The sequence below is a fragment of the Stegodyphus dumicola genome, chromosome 1, assembly GCF_044657685.1.
Source record: "Stegodyphus dumicola isolate Sdum_Otavi_A_Nest chromosome 1, ASM4465768v1".
NCBI lineage: Eukaryota > Metazoa > Arthropoda > Arachnida > Araneae > Eresidae > Stegodyphus > Stegodyphus dumicola.
Genome location: NC_140768.1, coordinates 218,797,402 through 218,820,569, shown reverse-complemented (window position 1 = coordinate 218,820,569; position 23,168 = coordinate 218,797,402). Strand labels below are relative to the sequence as shown.

Below are 23,168 nucleotides of genomic sequence, written 5' to 3'. Positions count from 1 at the left end.
GCAGTCAGTACCTTTAGTGCGGATAGTAATCACTACCAAAAATCTATGCTTTCCTGCCAATTTTTTGGTAGTTTTTCAAAACCTTCGGCTCGGAAACTTGGTGGCCCGAGTCCAAACACAGGTCAACCTCATTTCGGACGTCTTGTGCAGAAGTGAAGATAGGACCAGCAAGATGTAGCTGAAAGTCCGAACGTGCGATGTCGGGGTTATATGGTGGATGTGGTGAAAGATCCCTTTCGAGTCCGTACAGAGGCTAGCCGGTGAATGCAGACACGTATGGTATTATCTTGATGGAACGTTACCTTTCTGCGCCGGAACTCAATTCGACTCTTTTCCTTGATAGCAGCGTCAACATGCACTAGCATCTCGTTGTATCCTTTACTGTCAAGGGTTTTACCTTTTTCCATATACTATTTGTGATTAATACCACGGCAATCCCACCAAATACAAAAGAATGATCTTTTTGTTAGTCAAATTACGCTTTACGATGCTGCCGATGGACTCACGGGCGCAGATCAACTAAATTTTTGGCCTATGTTGTTGAAATAAATTTATTTTTCAACACAAGTGACTATCCAGATCACCAGATCCAAAGCATGATCTTTTCGTTAGTCAAATTACGCTTTGCGACGCTGCCGACAGGCTCACCGGGCGCAGACCAGCTCCCTTTTCGACCTATATTATTTGTGTAAACTTGTCTAACTTTGAAAGAAAAAAAAAAAAAAAACTATGTATATAACACGCAAAGATATTACAGAACATAAATTTACTCAATTTTATTGGATTACCAAAGGAGGAAAAAATACTCAGATAACTCTCTTAGAATTCTTAAACGCTAAATTAAGAATAAATTTTATAAAATGTTTACTAATAAATACAAGTATTTTAAATAATAAATTTTTCCATCTCTACATATACCACGTTTATCGGAGTGTCGCATTTGACTTTACAATTAAGCTCCGAAATTTCCTTGCTGTAGATTGGATGATTACCAATATACTTACAATCCTACTAGTAACCAGGGCCACTATTAGGGATTTTTGCTACTCAGTACATTATCTGTGGCTCCTACGACACGCCACCAGTGGCCGAGTGGTTAAAACTACTGAATACTGGAAGTTCGAACTGGTTTGGGTTCGATGCCAGACGAATCAGCTGGTTGCATTGTTTGTTTTCACCGTGTGTAACATGAATACAAGCCAGTTCCCTTCAGCAATTAGGCCCTCCCGCGGTAGAGGAATTAAATCGCTGAACACTGGTAGTTTCGACCTGGATTCGAATAAAGGCTAACGGGCCGGCTGCATGGACGTTTTCATAATTTTCTGTATGTGTAACGTGTATGGGTTGTCAATTTCTCTAAGAAAGTTCAACATGAAGGCATCCTACTGTGCTTTGCCATAATAACCTAATCTAAGCCTTCAGAAAATGACTCCACGAAGGCCTGCCATCTTAAGAAGGTAACCCTCGTGGCTTTGCTACATTCAAAGAGCCTAACGCAGTTCTAGCAAGCGAGCCGCCGAACACTGGTAGTTCATCCGGAGTTCAAGCCTCAATAACGAGTTGGATGCATGACCGATTTTGGTGTTTTCCAAATTCACCTGCTTTGGCGTAATCAAACTCTATAATTCTAAACAAACTGACGTTCGGTTCGGCTCCAACGGCTCTAGCACCACGTTCCAAATTATAACTACAGTTCAACAAATAAATGTCTGGCGTATACATTCGAATAACCTAAGTAAAAAAAAAAAAAAAAGGGGGGGCTTTTTAATTTCTTCCACAACCAAGCATGCATGCATGCACATAAAGCGAATAAAGAAAAACTTATGGAGTGCAATAGGGTTCTAATCCATAACATATTTAGTTAGTGATCGCCATCATTGGGAGCTATAAATATGCTATATTGACGGGAAGGAGAAAATTTTACTTCCTGAGTGAGCTAATTCAGAACTAGTCATTATTTCATCTGTCATCTTAAATTTAGGATGTCAAATTACGTGACTAACAAAAACCTAGTATTTATATGAAGCTTGATAAAAATCAAAGTTTTGAAGACGGTATATGTGATCATGTTCGGTTGATTACCATTATGATCAGCAAATAACAACAGCAATTTACTGATGTCTTTCTTATCTTTATATTCAGATGTAGTTTTCAGGGCAACTAGAGAAAATTTATTAATTACTTTTATTATTTTTGATACTTTATACGTACGAAGATACATACTTGTAGGAAGAGAGATATAAATATCATATTCGAACAAATAAAAACAAATCGTGACTTGAAGACCCTAGAGATACGGCTTCTGATTGCTTTTCAAATTTTTACCATATTAGTAACGATATAATCGAATAATCTTTCAAAGATTATTGTTTACCAATTTTAGGTAACAACTAGAAAACATTTTTTCGAACTTATCCTCAAACAAGTTTGCTATTGGTAATGAATACTGCTGTATCATGAATCAGGTACGGCGCTATGCATTTTGCTGACTTTGTACGCAATAAATTCTGTTGTCAAGTGCCCTTCCCACAAAATTCTAAAATTTTATTGCTTGATGCTTCGCTGAATTTTACAATTTTGCTGTACGTAAATTCTGCCGTACCGGCAGTGATCATGATTTCAAATTCCCCCTCCCCGAGATTTACTGTGTTATCTGAAAAACAGCTCACACGTTGCTAAAAATAGCTATAAAACTGGTTCTACAGCTTTTAGCAACGGCCTCCCGTTGTGCGTTTGGAAACTCAGCTTTTGAAAGAAAAGGAAGGGGAATAATTTCTCTCTGACTACAGTATAGATGAGGTCCGTGACTTTGTTTGAGCTACTGCAGAATGTTCTGAAGTACACTTTTTTCTGTTTCGGCAACATTCATCTTGAGAATTCAACACTTGTTCATTAGCCCTTAGTAATTGACAGAAATGCTTTTAGAAAGTAGTGGGTTCATTGATACCAACAAAATGGTTGGTATCAATAAACTGGGGATACGTTAGTTTCAGTTGTTGGGTTCAAATGAACCTTTCAAATACTAAAAAAGTCCTTTTGCATAATCAAATCCTTTTGCATAAAGAATTTCATCTGAGAATAATTTTTCGACTTAAAAATGAGTTTTGCAGTACTTTTTAAATACTACTTGTATTTTTATTTTCGAAAATTTTCATAAATATTGTAATTAATTATTTCCAATTTTAATAACTCGCAGAAAAAACACAATTTTCAAGAAATTTTTTTATTATGGTTATTCAAACTTATACTAATATACAGCATCTTTTATATTCCTTATACATTTGACACTGCATGCTTCAACCTGCATGTAAGTTTCTCTTCCTTAGTAACTCCTGACCCAGAGACGTCTCAATGAAAGCCAAATCATGCACAAAATTTTCACCTGAAAAGAAAAAAAAAAGAAAATGATAAAATATTTTTAACACCATATTCTCGACCCCCCCCCAAAAAAAAGAAATTGCAAGAAATACAAATTTCTAACAGAAAAATGCATTTTCAAGCAGCTGAAATTGTTTCACAAATTAATAATGCAGATAGCAAATGTAACATATGGCACTATTGCCACTCAGTGCAATCTCTGCATATCCTAAATTCTGCTGGCTGATGTCTTCGTAAGTTCTGAACATTTTTTTGCCTCTAAATTTTGCTGCTCAGTGCCCTCTGCTAAATTATAAAATTTTGACTACCACTGGTTGCACAGGCCCTGATCAAAGCAAAGAGGCAAGATGCTACCTGCTATTGATAAACTGCCTTATAAATACCACAAATGTAAATAAATATCAGTTTTATTTCCAAAACAGAATTATCTCACAGCTAAAGCATTGCCTTAGCAGAAAATCTTCTAAATGGAAATAGAATTGCATCCACATTACATGTGCAGAATCCCAATAATTCATTATAAACAGTTCCAAACCATAGTTAGGCTTAGAACTCACAACAGTATTCTTCTTGGAAGTCTTCCTAAGGAAATGGTAGTATATTCAGGGAACATGTGGGCAAAATCATGACAGTATATCACAAGCCTAATTCTTGACCATACATACTAGAAAGATCACAGAAATTCCTCACAGGAAGCTAGATTCATATAACAAAATTTCATGCAACATATGGCATATGGGAAAAAGCAAGGACATTATAATCACTAGCATAGTTTACACCCAAATGAGTTGCAGATGGTGCACTATGTGCTCACAGCTGATTATCACTAATGCAGATATATATTTACTAATATTTAGAAGATGATGAAGTATAGCAAAATATACAAAACCTTAAATCCAAGACATTTTCTGATTTTCATACCATCTAGAATAATAGATTTGACGTTAGGTACAATATCAGAATTTTGGGTACATGAAATGTGAAATGGTTTTTTATTTTTAGTCACTGTTTCTAGTAATTTGTTCGAAAGTAACAAATAAGCTGGTTTCAGTCTGTCAATGAAATGTTAACTTGTCTGTCCTTAATTAAGACTCGGAAATATTTATCATATTTTTTCACCACAAAAAAATGGTCCCTCAATAAGCAAATTCAAGTGCCTTTTTCACACGATCAGTTCTCACAAACACATGAGAACATGATCTCAAGTCTTTATGCATAAATATTTTATGTTTGTTAGCAGTTGATAAACTGGTGCTGATCCATAAAAGACAGTAAATTTGTTACAAATGGTTCAGGTTTAGTTTTAGTGGTAGGTAGTCGAAAAACTCACATGGTAACCTTATTTGCATAAAATATACCATTTGAGCTACAGAGTGATTAGTATCAGGACATATTGCAACTCTGAATCCTAGAAGGATTTCTGTCCATCTGATGTTGCTGTGAGCCTTTATTGCATTTTTTTAAGTTCTGAGAAACTGCTCAATTTTCCCACTGCAATGTGGGTGGTATGGAGTGGAACGTAAAACTTTAGCACCACATACTTTTGCAAGGCTCTTGAAAGGCTGCGACTCAAACTGTCTTCCTTGATCTGAGATTATGGAACTAGGCACAACAAATCTGCTAATCCAATGATTGTAAAATGCTTTGACAACCATTTCTCTTGTGATATCTGGTAAAGAAACTACTTCTCCCTAACAGGAAAAATGGTCAATAAATGTCAGATAATACGTCCTACCAGCAGATGGTGGTAATGGTCCAATCAGGTCAACTTGCACAATACTTAATCTAGCATGAGGTGCTTGGAACTCGGCTATTTTAGATTTTGTATGCCTGTTGACTTTGCTCCTTTGACAATTAACAGGACTTTCCTACCAGTCGCTTAGGCGAGCCCGTCGCAGCGGGACATTACCCAGCGAACCTGGGGGAAAACCCCCGGGCTACTAGTACCATGCCGCGCTAGGACGTGCCAGACTCCGAGGCCGGCCAATAAGTGACCTTTCCCAGAGCCTTCAGAACCACTAAGTTCATAAATTTTATACCCCCGTGGCCGAGACTGCCTAGATACAGATCCTAGCCAGTAGCTTCGCAGAGTTCTCTACGTCAACCCCCGGGGGGGGGAATGTCAGGCTGGGTACTGGCATTTCTATTTCCATCAGCTTTTTTGCAGCATCAAAAACCTTCATTCTCATGTTAGCAGACACTTTCCTTACTCTTTCTGGCTGGTGACAAATAGTTTTATTTCTTCTTGGCTCATTGCCGGAATCTGAACTTCCGCTGATCGGCTTATAACAGCTATCATCATTTAAATTTTCTTGCCTGTCGGGTCACCAGATTTTATGACTTTCATCATCCCCAGGTTGCTGTTCAATGCTATCCGCTTGCTTTGAAGAGTTTGGAAATTTTCATCTCTGGATGCTCATTTTTGCTTCTGCAGGAAATCGTTATGAGCAAGCATTTTAAGGTGTTTGAAGAAATCAAGGTCACATTCTTCAGCAGCAGTGAGAGGAACCACTACTTTCGAATATATATTCCAAGTTTGTGATCTCAGAAACAATAAACTGGAAAAAATTGCTCATTAATAATGCAGAAATCAGTAAAAAATTCAATAAAACCATATGGCATGCTAGGCCTTCCTACAGTGCTCCTAACTGAAGTTGGCGCACCAAACTACTATAGCAGTATCAGGCGAAACACAAAGCGAGGGGAACTAGCAACTTAACGCTCACTGTCTCGGAGTCCTCTCCGCAAACGATATCTATACCCTCTTAAGCAATGTCCTTGCCTTATAAAGCACATGTTGTAGCATACAGGAAAGTCCCTCATGTCCAATAGAATTCCTGTGAATCCAAGGTATCTTTTTGCTTTATAAAGCACATGTTGTAGCATACAGGAAATACCCAATGTCCAATAGAATTCCTGTAAATAAAACGTGTCTTTTTACTCAGTACAATTGTAATTTCACTTTCGATGTCAAGTTATTAATTTCCAATACTTTCAAAAATTTCTAAAGCCTATCAGAATACACAATGTAAATAATTGTATTGGAGATCTTTCTTTGTGGAGCTTTTCCTTGGAGAACTGGAGTTATACTGAAATTACTGATGAATAAAAACAAAATATTTCATTGCAGACAATGTTTACATTGAAAAGTATAACACTTGGTGCAGAAAACGCTCACAACAAGTTAGCAGCTATAAATGAAAGCACACAGGAATATTTGGAAGCATAACTGGATGAGGAAACATTCGGAAAGAGATATCTTCTGCAATGGGAATGAGCACAGGATATGTAATCTTCAAAAGTTGATTACTGAAATAAGGCAGAGTTCATCAGATACATTTTTTTACAGAAACAGTGACTTTGTGGAGGTCATTACAGAAATGTGGTTATACTTAAATTACTGATGAATAAAACCAAAATACTTCATTGTAGGCACTGTTTACTCTGAGAAAAACATGGTGCAGAAAATGTTCAAGTTAGCAGCTACGGGAAAAGCACACAGGAATATTTAGAAGCAGAAGTGGATGACAAAACATTTGGAAATGAGATCAATTTAATTTTCTGCAATAGCAGTGCAGCACTGGAGATGCTCTCTTCAAACATTGATTACTGAATTATGGTACAGTTATCAGACACATTTTTCTACAGAAGCAGTGACTTTGTGGAGGTCTTTCTTGGAGAAATGGAGTTATACTGGAATTACAGAAGAATGAAACCAAAATACTTCACTGCAGGCATTGTTTTACATTGTGAAGTATAACACGTGGTGAAGAAAATGTTCACATGTTAGCAGCTATGGAGAAAGCACACAGGAATATTTAGAAGCAGAAGTGGATGTGGAAACATTCGGAAAAGAGATCAATTTAATTTTCAGCAATCGCGTGCAGGACTGGAGATGCTCTCTTCAAACATTGATTACTGAATTATGGTACAGTTATCAGACACATTTTTCTGCAGAAGCAGTGACTTTGTGGAGGTCTTCCTTGGAGAAATGGAGTTATACTGGAATTACAGAAGAATGAAACCAAAATACTTCACTGCAGGCATTGTTTTACATTGTGAAGTATAACACGTAGTGCAGAAAATGTTCAAATGTTAGCAGCTATGGAGAAAGCACACAGGAATATTTAGAAGCAGAAGTGGACGTGGAAACATTCGGAAACGAGATCAGTTTAATTTTCAGCAATCGCACTGCAGCACAGGAGATGCTATCTTCAAAAATTGATTACTGAATTAGGGCAGAGTTCATCAGACATATATTTATTTCTTGTATTCAAATTAAGTATATGTAGATGTACATCACTTAATGGCTATCACTGTTTACAAGCAGGTGTATACAGTATGGTGGAGAAAATGTTCACAAAAAGTTAGCAGCTGCACAGAAAATATACAGGAATGTTTAGAGAACAAGCATATCAGGCCACATGAGTACTAGAACAAATTCAGAAAAGAAAAGATTTTCATTTTCTGCAACGGTAGGGCAAAAGAAACGATGTTATCTTTAATAATTAGTGGCAGTGCAGCACAGGAGATTATCTTCAAAAAATGACTGCTGAATTATGGCAGAGTTTATCAGACTTGTTTTGCTTTCTACAGAGGCAGTGACTTTATGGAGGTTTTCTTTACAGACATGTGGTTATTCAGAAGTTACTGATGATTGAAACCGAAAAACATCATTACAGGTATTGTTTACATAGCGAAGTATAATATGTGGCGCAGAAAATGTTCACAAGTTAGCAGCTATGGATCAAAGCACACAAGAATACTTAGAAACAGAAGTGGATTCGGAAACGAGATGACTTTAATTTGCTGCAATAGCAGTGCAGCACAGAAGATGTAATCTTCAAAAATTGATTACTGAATTGTCAGAATTCATCAGGCTTATTTTTCTACAGAAGCAGTGACTTTGTGGAGGTTTTCCTTGGAGAAATGGACTTATATTGGAGTTACACATGATTCAAACCAAAATACTTCTTTACCGCAAGTATTTAAGTTCAGAGGTGTAACATGTTGTGCAGAAAATATTCTCAACAAGTTATCAGCTATGGATCAAAGCACACAAGAATACTTAGAAACAGAAGTGCATGAGGAAACATTCAGAAAAGAGATGACTTTAATTTTTTCCAATGTTAGTGCAGCACAGGTGATGCTATTTTAAAAAATTATTTATTGAATTATGACAGAGGTCATCAAACTTATTTTCTTTTTCACAGAAACTGTGACTTTATGGAAGTCTTCTTTGCATAAATGTAGTTTTACCAAAGTTACTGATGATTAAAACCAAAATATATGATTGCACGCATTATTTACACTGCAAAATATAACATGTGGTGCAGAAAATGTTCACAACAAGTTAGCAGCTATACATGCAAGCACACAGGAATATTTAGAATGAGAAGTGGATGATGAAACATTCAGAAAAGAGATGCAATGGCAGTGCAGCACAGGAGATTCTAGCTTCAAGTATTGATTACAGAATTATGGCAGAATTGATCAGACGTATCTATTACTGAAAGCAGAGACTTTTTGAACATATTTTTTTTAGAGAAATGGGGTAATATTCTAATTAGGTATGGATTTAATCATAATGCTTTGTTGCAGGCATAGTTTTTATTCAGACGTAGAAAATGTTACGGTGTGCTGGCTTGGCTTGTTACTGATTACAAATCAAAAATAATTTTTGGTTTCCTGATTCTTTTCTCTCCTGCATTCTTTCTAGGAGATGAAATAATTTTATCTGCTTCTGAAATTTCAATTTCTCTTTTTTCTTGTGTTTGTTTTACAGAAGCAGTGGCCTGTTTTTGTTTCTCATTCTGTGCTCTAGCATCAACAATATACTTCGGTTCTCTAAGAGACATTTTTCTTGGTGCTCTTGGATCAACAAGCTCAGGAAGAATACAATTCACATAAAATTTTTCGAGTTTTGGAACTAAACTGATCCAGAAAGTTTTGTCTTCGGGTATTCTTAATGTGATTGCATCTTCTCTGCACCATATATATAAATCACACCAATTCCTCTCTGTTATGGCTAACTGCCCTTGAATTTGAAAATAATATTTGTGGCTTTTCGGTAAATAAAGATTATTATCAGCATCCATCCGAAGACCAACAGAATTAGGCTTGCTGAAAAAGTCTGACAAGTCTGCTGAGAATCTGGCTGTATAAGGACATTTTATTTCAAGTAATCCATCTTCGTCTATCAATCCATCTGGCGAAGTACAAAGAAAGGGATATTTAGGATCAATAAAAAGGCCACAACGTCTGATGTTTTTTCCCATATGCTTTTCCTTGTATTGATTTAAGGCTACTGCTTCGTTAGCCAAGCCATACTTTAATGCTTTAGTTGAAACGTTATCATTATATATGATACGTTTCACTAAAGCAGCACTGAGTGTTGTTGGACGCCTATCAGCAACATCTTTGAAAAAGGATGATGATATTCTTCTTGATCTTTCATGACGCCATCTTTCAGATGATGACTGTCCACGTGTTACGGCCTCAAGATAATCTTTTTTTGGAACTTCAATTGATATAAAAAAATTTTTAGCTGCCAATTCATATGCTTCATCTGATAGGTCTGGTTTCTCAGGAAAATCACCATAAGAAATATCCCCACCTTGCTGAATATGTCCTGCTTTCCTCATATTTCTCTTTTTCTTCTCAGTGTCAAAAAGTCTACGCCTCTCAAGACGTTTTACATGGCGCTTATTTCCGGAAGCTAAGAATTTCAAAGTTGGAGTCCTGGGGCTACTTCCTGTTACAGCTTTTTGTGCATTTTTTTGCCACTGCTGTGCTGGATTTTGATAGGCCATGACAGCAATACTCGCACGCCTGTTCATGCCACCAGCTTTGGAAAAATCAACTCTTTTTCCACCAGATGTTTTACACAGTTGACTCATGAAGCTTTCAGCAGGATTATTTGTGGCATTCCAAATAAGAGTACTGCTACACGATATCAGTACTCTTCCCACTTCTGCTTCAATAGCTTGCAACATACCCGAGGAAAAAATTTCATTGTATGTGCTGTCCAACTCTGCACCTTTCTTTGCACAAAAAGCACTACAAGCATCATGCTTGCCAAATATATGATGTGGCCCATTTCTCAAGTCAGATACTAATGCATCAATAGTTTCTTGTGTGTGCTGATAATGGCTAGGTAAAGCATGAGCTTTTATAGCTACTCTAGCACCTCTGACTAACAGTGGCATTTTAATTTTCAGCAATTTACGGGCAGCAATTCCTTTAGCCCCGGGGAAACGCGCAGTATTTTGCTGAAGTTTCTCAAGAGCTCTGCGATATCTTCGAACAGCATGGTTAGCACATTCTACTTTGATCACCCGTCCTCCATATGAAACGCTTTCTTTCACTTTGGCCATTGTGTTAGCATCTCCATCTCCAACAAGTCGAGTACAACGTATTTTGTGAACACACTGGAGATAATTCAGACCTTCCACAATGGCACTGCTTTCCATACCTGTAGAAGGCCCATTCCAATTTCGCCAACAAAGGTGCACTTTATTTGGCATCTTGCCATCTTCAATAGCACTGCATATAAGGCACACTTTGTTGCGAATTCCAACAAACAAAATTTTCTGGGTGACCATGCCTATAATAACAGATATGCCACTTAAAGCATTGTAACCATGCCCATAGCTTCTTTTACACCAACCTCCATCAACAATGACAGTTATACAGTGATAACCATCATTATCTTTATCATTGCGAAGTTCTGCCTGCCTTTTCTCCTCTTCTATAGCAGCACACATAGTTTCCTGTGCACATCCCTGTATTATTTTGCCAGTAGTTCGCTCACAAGAAGCAAAGGTCGAGTTGCTCATATACGGAATTTCCATGATGCTAAACTTTTCCTCCTCTTGTGAAAATCCACTGCCAGTAGATAACGCACCTAATACTGCAAGCTGATTTAGGCTGCTTTTCTCCATATCAGAACAAATTGTTGCCATTTCCCCACATAAAATTTTATCACATACATAGTTATATGTAGTGACAAGACCACGTCGAATCACTTTGTTAAAAATAAATGATCCTCCAAATTTACAATTTAGGGAATGTTGCTCTAATGTCCTAGCCTGCACTATTACAAAAGACATATTGCAAATTGTTCTGCCAGATGGTAATGGATTTGCCTTTCGTCGATCTTCCCTTTCGATAATTAAAGGTGAATCAGGACACAGAAATTCATCATTAAGGTTCTCCTGAAGAGGCTCAGACTCCAAGCTAAAATATATATATATATACAATATATATACATATATATAATTAATATATATAAATATTACAAATTAGGTTTAAATTTGGCTTATTTGATGACAGCAAAGCACTTGATCTTCCTAAGAGGAGGAATGCTTTCATGGAGGACTTTCTAAGGGAAATGGCTCATATACACGGGGAAAACCATGAAAATGCCCATGCAGGCAGCCCATTCGCAATTAGGTTTAGGAAATTTAGGCAACAGATAGCAAATAAATTAACAATAATAATACACTGGATTACCAGTATATTACTACAAGAAGATGAGTCATCTTCACAACTGCTGCTTCCATGCTCGCAGTGTCATTTGCTCGTGCAATATTAGTCACTACTTTGTGTGCCGGAGGTTTCACATGAAGGGCCTCTACACCTGAGTATAAAATGTTCGTGTTCCAGTAAACACTGAATAACTCTTTCATGGTGGATAACTCAGTTACCAAATGGCTTTCTAAGGCTCTATTCAAGCCGTTGTATAAATGTCATAATTCCCAACTAACAACGCTTTGTAGTCAGACCTTGCTATGTCACAAAAACTAGTTTGGGCATTAAGCTTGAAGTTTTCAACTTTGTGCCGACTTGATATAAGAGTCGGCCAATCAGAGCATATACATAAAACCTATTGAGAGAGAAAGCTGTAGACACATACATGCATGCACAAATTTAGCTTCTCTAATTGGCTATGGCTTAGACCCTCTCTCGCAAGTGTGAATGGAACTCCCACATTTTGTGCCTTATGATTATGCGTCTATGACATTTATACCATCATGTGAACGGAGCCTTAGGATGGCATACTAAGAAGATGCACTGTCTTGTGGGGATAAGCAATTTATACTCCTAAGCCTAAAAAAAAAACTTGGAAAAAAAAGATCACGACTTAAATTTGTTGTCTAATTGCTCTAATTTGAGGCACATTATGAGAGGAAAGCAAAGGTAGTAATCAGAATTATTTAAAAAATTTTATCCTTATATTTTTCTTAAAAATTCTGTAAAATAATAAAATTTGTGGTTTTCCTCAAATAAATATATATGGAAAAAATAACAGCCACATAATCACAGATTTCATTTTGTTATATTTTATTAACAAAATTTAAATTATTAAAAATCTCTTTCATGAAGGGAACATAAAACATCATGAAAACAATGAAAAAGAAGCAATATTTAAAAAAGATACTAGGCTTATTGATGAGGCTCCCATCAAAAGAATCAAACCCCAAAATATTTTCATTTGCTTCAGTGTCCCGACTGAAAATTTCACTGATTTCAATGAATATATTTTAAAAAAAATCTTTTATTTTCAAGTTCTTTCATGCAAAACGTCCAAATTTGGTACAAATCAAATTCATCCCCCTCTTTTTGATAGCTACAATATTATATTTAACAGTTTTAATAGCTATCAGTATGTAAACAACATAATGTAACACCATAAAAGAAAAACATAAATGATGACATTTTAATTTTGGCATAGAGAAATACATATTTACCCCAAAAGAGAGCTTGTATTTCTACTTTCTACGTCAGAGTCAATAACTGAAATGTCCAGATCAGAACTGAGAAGAAAAGAACCATAATTAGTTTAATTAAGATACAATAACACACTGACCAAGTATTAATTTGAGAGTCAAGCAACAAAAATCAGCATCATATTTTGAAATATTCACTATTTGAAAATATAACGCTGATTTTGGTTGCTTGACTTCTAAATTAATACATAATTCGTTAACCATAATTAAGTAACTGTAATATCATGCACAGCTAATATCTATTTTAAAAATAAATCAACTTACCTCAGGAAAGCCTGGTTTGTCTTAGGAACATTAGCTGTAACTTCTGGCGTAGAAAAGTCAAATTTTTCACTTCCGGACCTAAGAATGAAAGAAATAAACTGCTATAACATAAAAAAAAAAAAAAAAAAAAAAAAAAAAACATGAATAAATAAATAACACATAACAAATTTAAGCATTAAGCTATGTATGACTACCACCCATCTCAGACAGTGCGACAGATATTGCTGTATACTGTTTCGCCATACCCTGTGTAGCTATTATATCATGCTGTATAACCACAGTTTAGAAAAATTACAAAATGTGTTATTTATATCTATCTAAAATGGTACATTACTACATGATTTGTAAGAATAAATTAGAGGGCTCTGCGAATGAAATTCCTTCCAATTAAAAAATGTAGGAATAAAAAAAATGCAGGAATTGCAAATGCAGAAATGAAAAAGGGGATTATATTTTTTGTACAGAATCCAGATGACATATTTTTCAACATTTTAGAAATTTCAATATTAATTTTAGGGGCATAAAATATTAGGCCCCTAAAAGCAGAATATAGTTTTTAAATGTTCAGATAATCTTCCTATGAGAAGAATTCCTTTGAGAAGTACACATCTGAACCACAATTAAAAAACATGTACAAGAACAGAGCTGAGGACTTCTGTTTGCAGAAAGTCTGTCACATAACATATGAAAAGTTTCTTATTGGTAGATTTTTGATCAGACGGATATTTTAACGTTATACAGAGAAAGCATTCACTCCCTTTATACTGGAGATAATTCAATTTGGACAATGGCAAAAAGGCTAAGCAAGCCTGAGCGTATTGGTCCCATTCTTGGCACTAGTTTGGTTTACGCTCAAAATACACAGCAGATATTTTCTAATTACCTGCATCCCAATATCAATTCAATTCAGCTTTTGGTGGAATTTAACATTTGTGACATATTTTTCAAAAACTACACTTCACAACATGCATACATGACAAATACACAGAACCATAAATAAACAAGCAATAATATATATTTATATATAAATTTTACTAAATGATCATAAAATGTTCCAACGCTAAAAGAAAGTTTTAACATCCAAGTAAATGACATAATAAAAAAAAGCAAGTTGAACAGCGAGCATATGAATAAATGTGCATACACCTGTTAAAATATACCATAGGTAACTGACAAAGCATTTCGTAGCAAACATATGACTATAAAATTTCCAATAATACATGTAATGATGGTGAATTCAATTTAGATCGCAAGAACATGCTCATACTTTTGAAAAGATTCAATTATTTCAGCAATTCCTTGTGAATTGGAATTTACCCTTTCAATATTTCCCAACAATTTAGTGTGAATGGAGGAATAAATTCTTATAACAGAATTGAACAATTATTAGCATCCCCTCATACACACACATACAAAAAAAAAAAAAAAAAAAAAAAAAAACTTTGTAAAAAAATCATCCGGGCAATGATTCTCCTTTGACACAGATGCAGTTGTATCAATAATTTCTGACCTTCAATAAAAAAAATACGCATATTTTACTTCGGAATTAACTTACTACGAAATCATAAACACGGGGTAGTCGATATAAAGAATAAATTATTTCTCACCTTTCGAAAACATCCGCTTGTTCGGAATCTTCCACATCTCGGGAATTTAATTTCATATTTTTTTCTTGAGCTCGACGTTTACGCTGAATTCTGGATCTTTTATTAAAACCAGGATGTTTTTTCGGTCGTCCTTGCTATTTTCGCATATTTTTTGCAAACTGACCACAGTACAAATAAATGTAAACAAAACGAGTGCGGAATAGCAATGCAATAGGGTTGCCGTAAACGTCATTCTGCTGACAGCTGACAATGTTTAGTGAAAACTGTGTATAAAGGAATATATGAAACGCTTCTAAATATTATTTAGAAAAAAATATGATTTATAACTGATATCAAAATCAATTACTTCGTGAATTTTTGCAGAAATAAGATTACAATGTTAAATTTTAACTCGTAGCGCCATCTATTGATGGCTTTCCAAACTACACATTAAAATTACGTATTTCATACTAATTTTTTTAAAATATAATATTTAAGTAAATTTCATTTCAAACCTGATTCTAACATTGTGATTCGAAAACTGACCTATTGCTTTATATTTCTGCCAAATTGCACGCAACATAGTTTCTTAATTAGCGATTCTGCGTGTAAAAAAATTTTTAGTATTGTAATGCTGCTGTAGTAGACCACCTTAACTGCTGCTTGCTTAGAAGAACGGGAATTCCCCTGATCACAACATATGAAACTGGTTGCCAGATTCATACATCAAACGTAACAAACAAAACAAACTCTTAAATAATGATAAACGGGAAATACTAAATGGACCGAACTACCAGAGTTAGCGCTTTATTCACGTATGCATACAGAAGTTAGTGCTTAAACGATACACATGTGTAAAATCGAGAAAACACCCATGGAGTCAGCCCGTTCGCCGGGATCGAAAGTTGGACCGAACTACCAGTGTTCATCAGTTTTGCACGAATATGCATCCAGAAGACACTGCATACACGATACACATGCAGATTTTTATATATCATTTTAAAAAATAACTTAAGATTGATTTGCAACATTTTGTATAAATAAAGATATTTTTACCAAAGAATTAATATTATTTTCAGACTTTTTACTGTCGCACTAAATGTAGAAGCTGAACAATTTGAATATTTCATCTAGCCTCTTCATTTAATGATTTAATGTATTTTTACTCCTCCGAAATATTTTAATGACAAATTTATTCATTCATTTACAATGTTTATCAGATAACATCAAATCAATATGTATATCTGGTGTCACCAAAAGTTTTATTATCTTTAGCATTTTTTATATGTACTATAATTTTCTTAGTAAAAGTGCTGTATGCAAAACAATTACATACTGGCAATGAAAATTTTGAATTGTGCCAGTAAAAAAAAAAAAAAAAAAATCGCTAAATCTTCTTAGCATTGATGAGGCATCCAATATGCATATATTTTCGATGAGGCTTATAGTTACAGGTATCAACACTGCATAGAATCGACACCAATTCTAGTTACGAACATATAAGCAACACGATAAAATCAAATTTTTATAATGACAAGAGGTAAGAGAATTAATGCATATTTGCCCCAGAAATACAATTAAGATAGAATATGTTTGAGATAATAAATACGGTTGCATCTTTAAATAACTATGCAAAATCTTATTTCTTGCAACTAAAAGGCTGTGTATTTATGTATTATTCTTATTCTACTAAATAAAAGCTTGTTATAAATAAAACAGGAATACATAAACAATCTAATAAATTACTGAACTGATCCAAATCCACTGTCCTTGCTTTTATTTGCTAACCTGTATATCTGTATACATATGTCTGTGTACGCTGTTTAATTTACTCCAAAGTTATTTAGTTATATGCAATCATATTTTGAATAATGGCTGAGAAATGAAATTACTTAAAAGTCTCTCCCCTATCAATATTTATCACTGAACAAATACTTGGGTGTTTTACATTACAGAACAAGAGATTTTCTCGAAAAAGATACATGTGGCCGTTTGATACTTCAAGTGAGAAAAAATACTTTCATCATTAGCTAATTTTCACCATGGATAAATTTTTTTAAGCTACTTTAAAAACTTTTTATTACTAATACTTACTTCAAAATGAACACTGCTATAAAAGATAAGAAAAAACATTTAACTGTGCTCAGCAAGTAACAATGGTATGTATATCATTTCATAAGAAATTGTTTGGTGCATGCTATTCTATAGTGGAAAAGATGTGATATCTGTAATACTTTTTATACTATTACTCATACTAGATCATCATACCTATTTTCTGAACTGGAAATTTTTTATGCTAACTATCCTGAACCACTGTAAACAGTTCTAAATAGTTTAACAGGAAATGACTCACACACAGAAATTTCAACATTACTAGAATATGAAATTCAAAGTCCATCATTAACGTTAAAATAATTAACTTTTACTTTTATATGTGCCATTCTATAAATTTTCATTTAAATCATTGCTAACATAAACTGAAACACAATTTAAATTTCTGCAGGTAAAATATGCATGAAAGCATAATTGTATATGTATATTAATAATATTTAAGAGATTAACCTAATGAGCTATAATAATTTATACTTCAATACACTAATATGCATGTTTACTTTCGAAGAATACACATACACGTTTATATGTATGATACACGAGAAAGAAATTTTGCATATATAAAGAAAACTTTTCTTACGAGAAAAAATGTAATCGTTTTTTTTTTTTTTTTTTTAATGCTTAGAACTCACGTTCATATAATGTCCCACTTTCTTTCCAATTCGAAATACGCGAATCCACCCTCTTCGTTTTGCTATCTCGTTCGATATTTTTCAAACCAAGAATGCGATTGAAGCATAACTCAGGTTCCTTGCAACAAGGCCAACTTATACTCAAGGCCTGCCAGTGTGAAAATATTCTTTTGTGTTTTCGGTTTCCTGCGTGATATTCTTACTGACCGCAAGATGGCGCTACAATTCTGCTACACTTTGCGATGTTTACAAAATTCGGAAAAGTACCAAAAACGAATTCTGTCTTGTTATATGCAAAGTTTAAAAAATATTAATCTATAGTAGTGAGATATTGTTGATTTCTTATTAGTAAACATACGAGGGCTATCCAGAAAGTAGATTACGTTTTGGAATAAAAAAATAAACAAAGTATAGGAAACAAATTTTATTATATACAGATGAAAGCCACACTCAAATACTACTTTTCTACAGTCACCATACAAATTAAGGCATTTATCGTAGCGATGTACGAGCTTGGAAATTCCTTCGTCGAAAAATTCGGCCGCCTGCGCCTTCAACCACTTCGTTACCTCTTCTTGCCTTCCATCTTGCACAAAACTTGTGGTAACCAAGCTTTTCGCTGATGATTTCGTGCAACAAACTTCGCGAAATTTGTGGAAAACTCAAAGAAAGTTCCGTTATTGTGAAATTTCGATTTTCACGGACTTTAGCATCGACTTTTTCGAGAAGTTCGGCGGTCACTATGCTGGGTCTCCCACTTCGATCTTCGTCGTGAACATTGGTTCGGCCATTTTGAAATCTTATGACCCACTGACGCACTCCACCTTCAGTGATAATGTTGTCCACATACACTTCACGAAGCTGCCGATAGATTTCTATCGGTTTACAGTTTTTTGCAGTCAGAAGCCTTATTACTGAGCGCACCTCGCAGCTCGCGGGATTTTCAATTAACGCAGACATTTCAAACCGTCACAGTATCTGAACGGAGCACAGCACGAACCTCTCACTAGCAGACTAGGCTAGATGCAGACTGAGCTGCGCAACGCTCTGACCCCAAGATGGCCGCGCTAGCCCCGCCCCTAGCGGACACAGACGGAAACGTAATCTACTTCCTGGATGGCCCTCGTATTTTAATTAGAATGAAAAATTGGAATTTTAAGCTATCTCACCTTTTTTTTTTCACACATAAATACCAGCTATTTGATCTCGATTTTAATTCCTGCTTTCATCTAGACATGCGCTATTCTGAATTGTACGCATTACAACTATTTACTCTAATTTAAAGGTAATTCAGAGTATACACCTTATTTTTTAATTATTTATATAGTAAGAAGTTAACAGATAGCTTCAGATCATGTACTATTTCAGTGAAAAATTTTCAAAATATTTCTATCGGCTGTACTGGGCCAAAAAATAATTTAGTATCCCCTATGAAAGATGTAATTAACATATTTTGGAGTAAAAATATTAAAGAGATTAATAAATTAAAATATTAAAGAGATTAAAGTAAAAATATTACTTAAAGAGATTAAATTTTACATACTGAAGAATTTTTTTAAATTATTAAATAACTGTTTTTAGGAAATCTTAAACAATGCAGATTTTGATCTCTGTGCAGTATTTGCGTTGCAGACATTCTAAAAGTATTAGGCCCCCCCCAAAAAAAAGTCTTACTGTGGCATAGATTTTGAATGAAACTCAAACCCAAAGTTGCTTTTTTGACTAATTTTAATATTACACAGGTGTGTTTCTCTTCACTTTCATTTGTGTTCTAAATTTCATTGATGTTAACATTAAGAAACTAGTAATTGAATTAAGTGCATTGCAGCAATTTACATTTTCAATGTTTTAGAGAAACTTCAATTTTTCAAATGAAATAATGAAATTTTTGATAAAGCTATTGATCAAATCAATCTGTTTGTTATAAATAAAAGAGACACAGACATCATAAAATATATTTTAACAGCACACAAAAAAATAATAACTCTCATAATTACAATATATGATTGAGAAAACGTTCAGTTCTGTATATCAAGGATAAAATTTGAAAACTAGCAATGGCTGAATATAAATAATATATCCATCACACATGCCCACAATGCTAAGTAGAATGAGGTATATACACAATTTTAGATATATATGCATTTAAAGTTAGGCAAAAAAAACAAGCTTATTAAATGCATCACTTAAATATACAGCAGGTAGACATTTTTACACACATACAACATTTATCAGAATGACATGTGTACAAAATTTTATGGCTGGCAGCGTGAGATACTGATATAGTTCATTATCAAGAATAATGTATACATGAAATCAAATTACTGAATTTCACAAAACAATATTATCACTATTAAGCACACATATACATGAGTGCCATCTTGATACATTACCTACATGTAACTACCTGACATAAATCCATGTGTACCATTCCCATTCCAGATTAATCAGAAGAAAGTTACAAACAAAATTTTGAAAATAACAGCATTACATGCACAAAGATTTCAGAATTAAATAAGCAGAATGAGGAATTTCAGAACTGAGTTCAATGAGCTTTATACACAATTTTAAACCTATATGCATATAAAGTTACGCAAAAACACCAAGCTTGTTAAGTATAGCCCTTAAATATAAAGCAGCTAGACAGAAAATACACTTTTTGTTAACAACGAGCTACGTTACAAATAGTGAATTTATAGCAAAATTGTAGCACAATGCGAGCGCCACCTAGTGATGAATTTCGCGAAAACCACTGAAAACTGGGAACCGGAATTTCGTTCAGTCTGGCAGGCCTTGAGTATTAAGTTGGTCTTGCTTGCAAGCTCGTGATTTACACTGATGTACACAACAAAACATGCGGTCTGTACTTCTTTTTAAGTTATACATATGCCCACAACAATAAAAAATAAAACGTTAAATTACTTTTCGATCACAACACGCTTCACAAACTAGATAGCATTGTCAAACGTAAATACCGAGCTTTAATGTTTCCACCTTTTAGCCACTAGATGGCGTATCAGAGCGCTGGAATCGCGGATAGGGGTCATAACATAATATATCCTATTAAAGTACTTTTTACTGCATTTCGCGCACTTTTTTCCCGCGTAATCCTTGTACAAACATCTTTACTTTGGTAAAACGGTAAAAACGCTAGGCACAAAATTTATGAACTTAATTTTTCGTACAAATAACGTAAAATTAAATAAGATTGATAGTACGTGATGCTTTGAAATAAATAAGGTAAAACTAAACAAGATCTAATAACTTTTTTTAAAAAAATTCAATTACCATTTTCAGGTAGTGATTTTCAAAACTATAATAAATAACATTACAAAACAATCATTTATTTGATTATATCATTATTAACTTATTAATATTAAAGTGGAATATTTATTTTAGTAATTTATAAAATTCGGAGCATAAAATTTTCTGAGTGTAATGAAGGGGAAAAAGTAAAATAAAATCTAGAAACACTCAGATTTTATATTACGCCCAAAAAATACCTTTTTTTAACGTTTTGTGTGTTACCTATATTTACTGAATATCATGTTCTTCGCCCGTAAACCACATACATTTCCGCACTTGAGATAAAACTTATTTTCCGTACAGTGCTCTCTCTGAACTCGTTGAGTTTGTTAATCAAAAATTCGTTAAAGTTTTACAAAATATGAAATACATTAAAACATATTCGAAATTCGGCTATCCAGATGCCCATGTTCGGGTGGAGGATTACATTATTCAAAATCTGATGGCTCTAGATACAGTCGTTTTTGTCACAGTGTGCGAGAAACATACATGTATTCATGCAGATTCTTCATTATTTAATTTCTTTAAATATAATACAGGGCGATAATATTTGGTAACAACAATTTGCGAGGAGACACGGACATTTTTAGTAAAATAGCGCAAAATGCCGCTTCGAAACTAACAGCCTTTCTAGGCTACTGCCCCTTTAGGCTAATAAATTAACAGTAAATAAAAAAAAATCTTATGCAGAACTAAAAATAAAATTAAAAAAAAAAAAATAATCACTATAAAATAAACGCAAAATTAATAATTACGGTTAAATACAATTTTAATATTAGAATTAAACGTATAAAAATTATTAAGGAGTCAAAAGTGTTTATCACTATGATGTATTATGAAATATAATTGAAAGAAAATTCCTTTATAGAAATTGTGCTATAATATTCATCTATAATTTTAAAAAAGCAGCACAATTTACAATTTTAAACAAAACTTTCAAAAATTCGTTTTTAAATATTTTAGTATTTTTTACTAATTTACACCAATGAAAAGCATAAAAATTGCAAGAGAAAATTGCTTGTTTGAAATTTTCTATTAGTTCAGATTTAAAATATTATTTTCTAAAAGAAGTAGTTACAAATTTCCTTACAGCATAGGAAAAGCTAAAAAAAATATCCAGCCCTGAAAGCATGAAATAGCTTTATAATTATTTGGAACGTTAATTATGCTTGATATATATGCTAAATTTTTAAAAATCAATCTCAATTTCAAAAATAAAAATATGGAGAAATTCTAATTTGTGAAATGAGACGTTACAACCAGCTTTTTCTTGACAATTATACACGCTGCAAAATTTCTGCAGGTCGTCCCTATTCCTTCGGATGTGATCAAGGTGACAGCCGGGAACGCCTCAGACGAGGGAGAAAACCCATTTGGGTTAGTCTATTTCTTATAGGTCCATGAGCGAGATATACCAAATGAAATAGGCCCGCCTCCTAAGAAGTGGCCACGCCTTCATCGGATTTAAAATGGTAGATGAGATGACGATTTTCCCTTATGAACTTTTGCAGGTCATCCGCACCTGTAGGGAATTGGTAACATACTTAAAGGTAAGTTATGAAGGGAAAAAAAATTGCTTGTAAAAAGGCAATCCAAAAATTCCGATAGAGAAGGTCGTAATAATGAGTGAGCGTAAGTAGGGTAACTTGTGCTTGTGACATGATGGTGCAGAGGGTGTGAACATTGCTGCTTTTACCCATAGTGTTGGGAAAATGTCCTGAGGCGCTGGCAAATATATATATATATATATAAAAAAAAAAAAAAAAAAAAAAACCACAAGCGGTAAACGCTTCGCCGATACGGCGTAATCAAAAGTGGTCCAAGCTGATGACCCAAGATGGCGGAAAGGCGTGGCTATGTATAATTGAAATTTGTAGAAATAAAGGGTGCATAAATTGAGAATAACACCCGAAGAAAGAAAAAAAGTTTTTACGTCCTCGCAGCACGTCGTCAGCAGTCAATGTTTATCAGAAGGAAAAGGTAAGATCAGCCTAGCCTAAGATGAAGGACACGAGGTTTTAAAATATTATATTTGAATATAACTCAGTACAAAACACCTGTATATAAAGGAATGCTAACAACTGAAAATTAAAGGAAAA

At 34.2% G+C, this 23,168-nt stretch overlaps 1 protein-coding gene and 1 long non-coding RNA gene across 3 annotated transcripts; both read right to left on the bottom strand.

Moving 5' to 3' along the window:
• Nucleotides 1–3,207: 3,207 nt before the first annotated feature.
• LOC146999466 (uncharacterized) lies at nt 3,208–13,120 on the bottom strand. Its single transcript, XM_085825719.1, has one exon. The coding sequence runs from the start codon at nt 11,487–11,489 to the stop codon at nt 9,039–9,041; it is 2,451 nt and encodes an 816-aa protein (XP_085681845.1). The 5' UTR covers nt 11,490–13,120; the 3' UTR covers nt 3,208–9,038.
• LOC146999465 (uncharacterized) lies at nt 3,208–15,557 on the bottom strand. Of its 2 annotated transcripts, XR_015043582.1 has the most exons (5): nt 15,041–15,557; nt 14,875–14,943; nt 13,434–13,511; nt 13,131–13,196; nt 3,208–3,382 (listed from the first exon to the last, which is right to left on the bottom strand). It is a non-coding gene; the product is annotated as an uncharacterized LOC146999465 (long non-coding RNA). The 2 variants fall into 2 exon arrangements; XR_015043584.1 differs by lacking the exon at nt 14,875–14,943.
• Nucleotides 15,558–23,168: the final 7,611 nt, after the last annotated feature.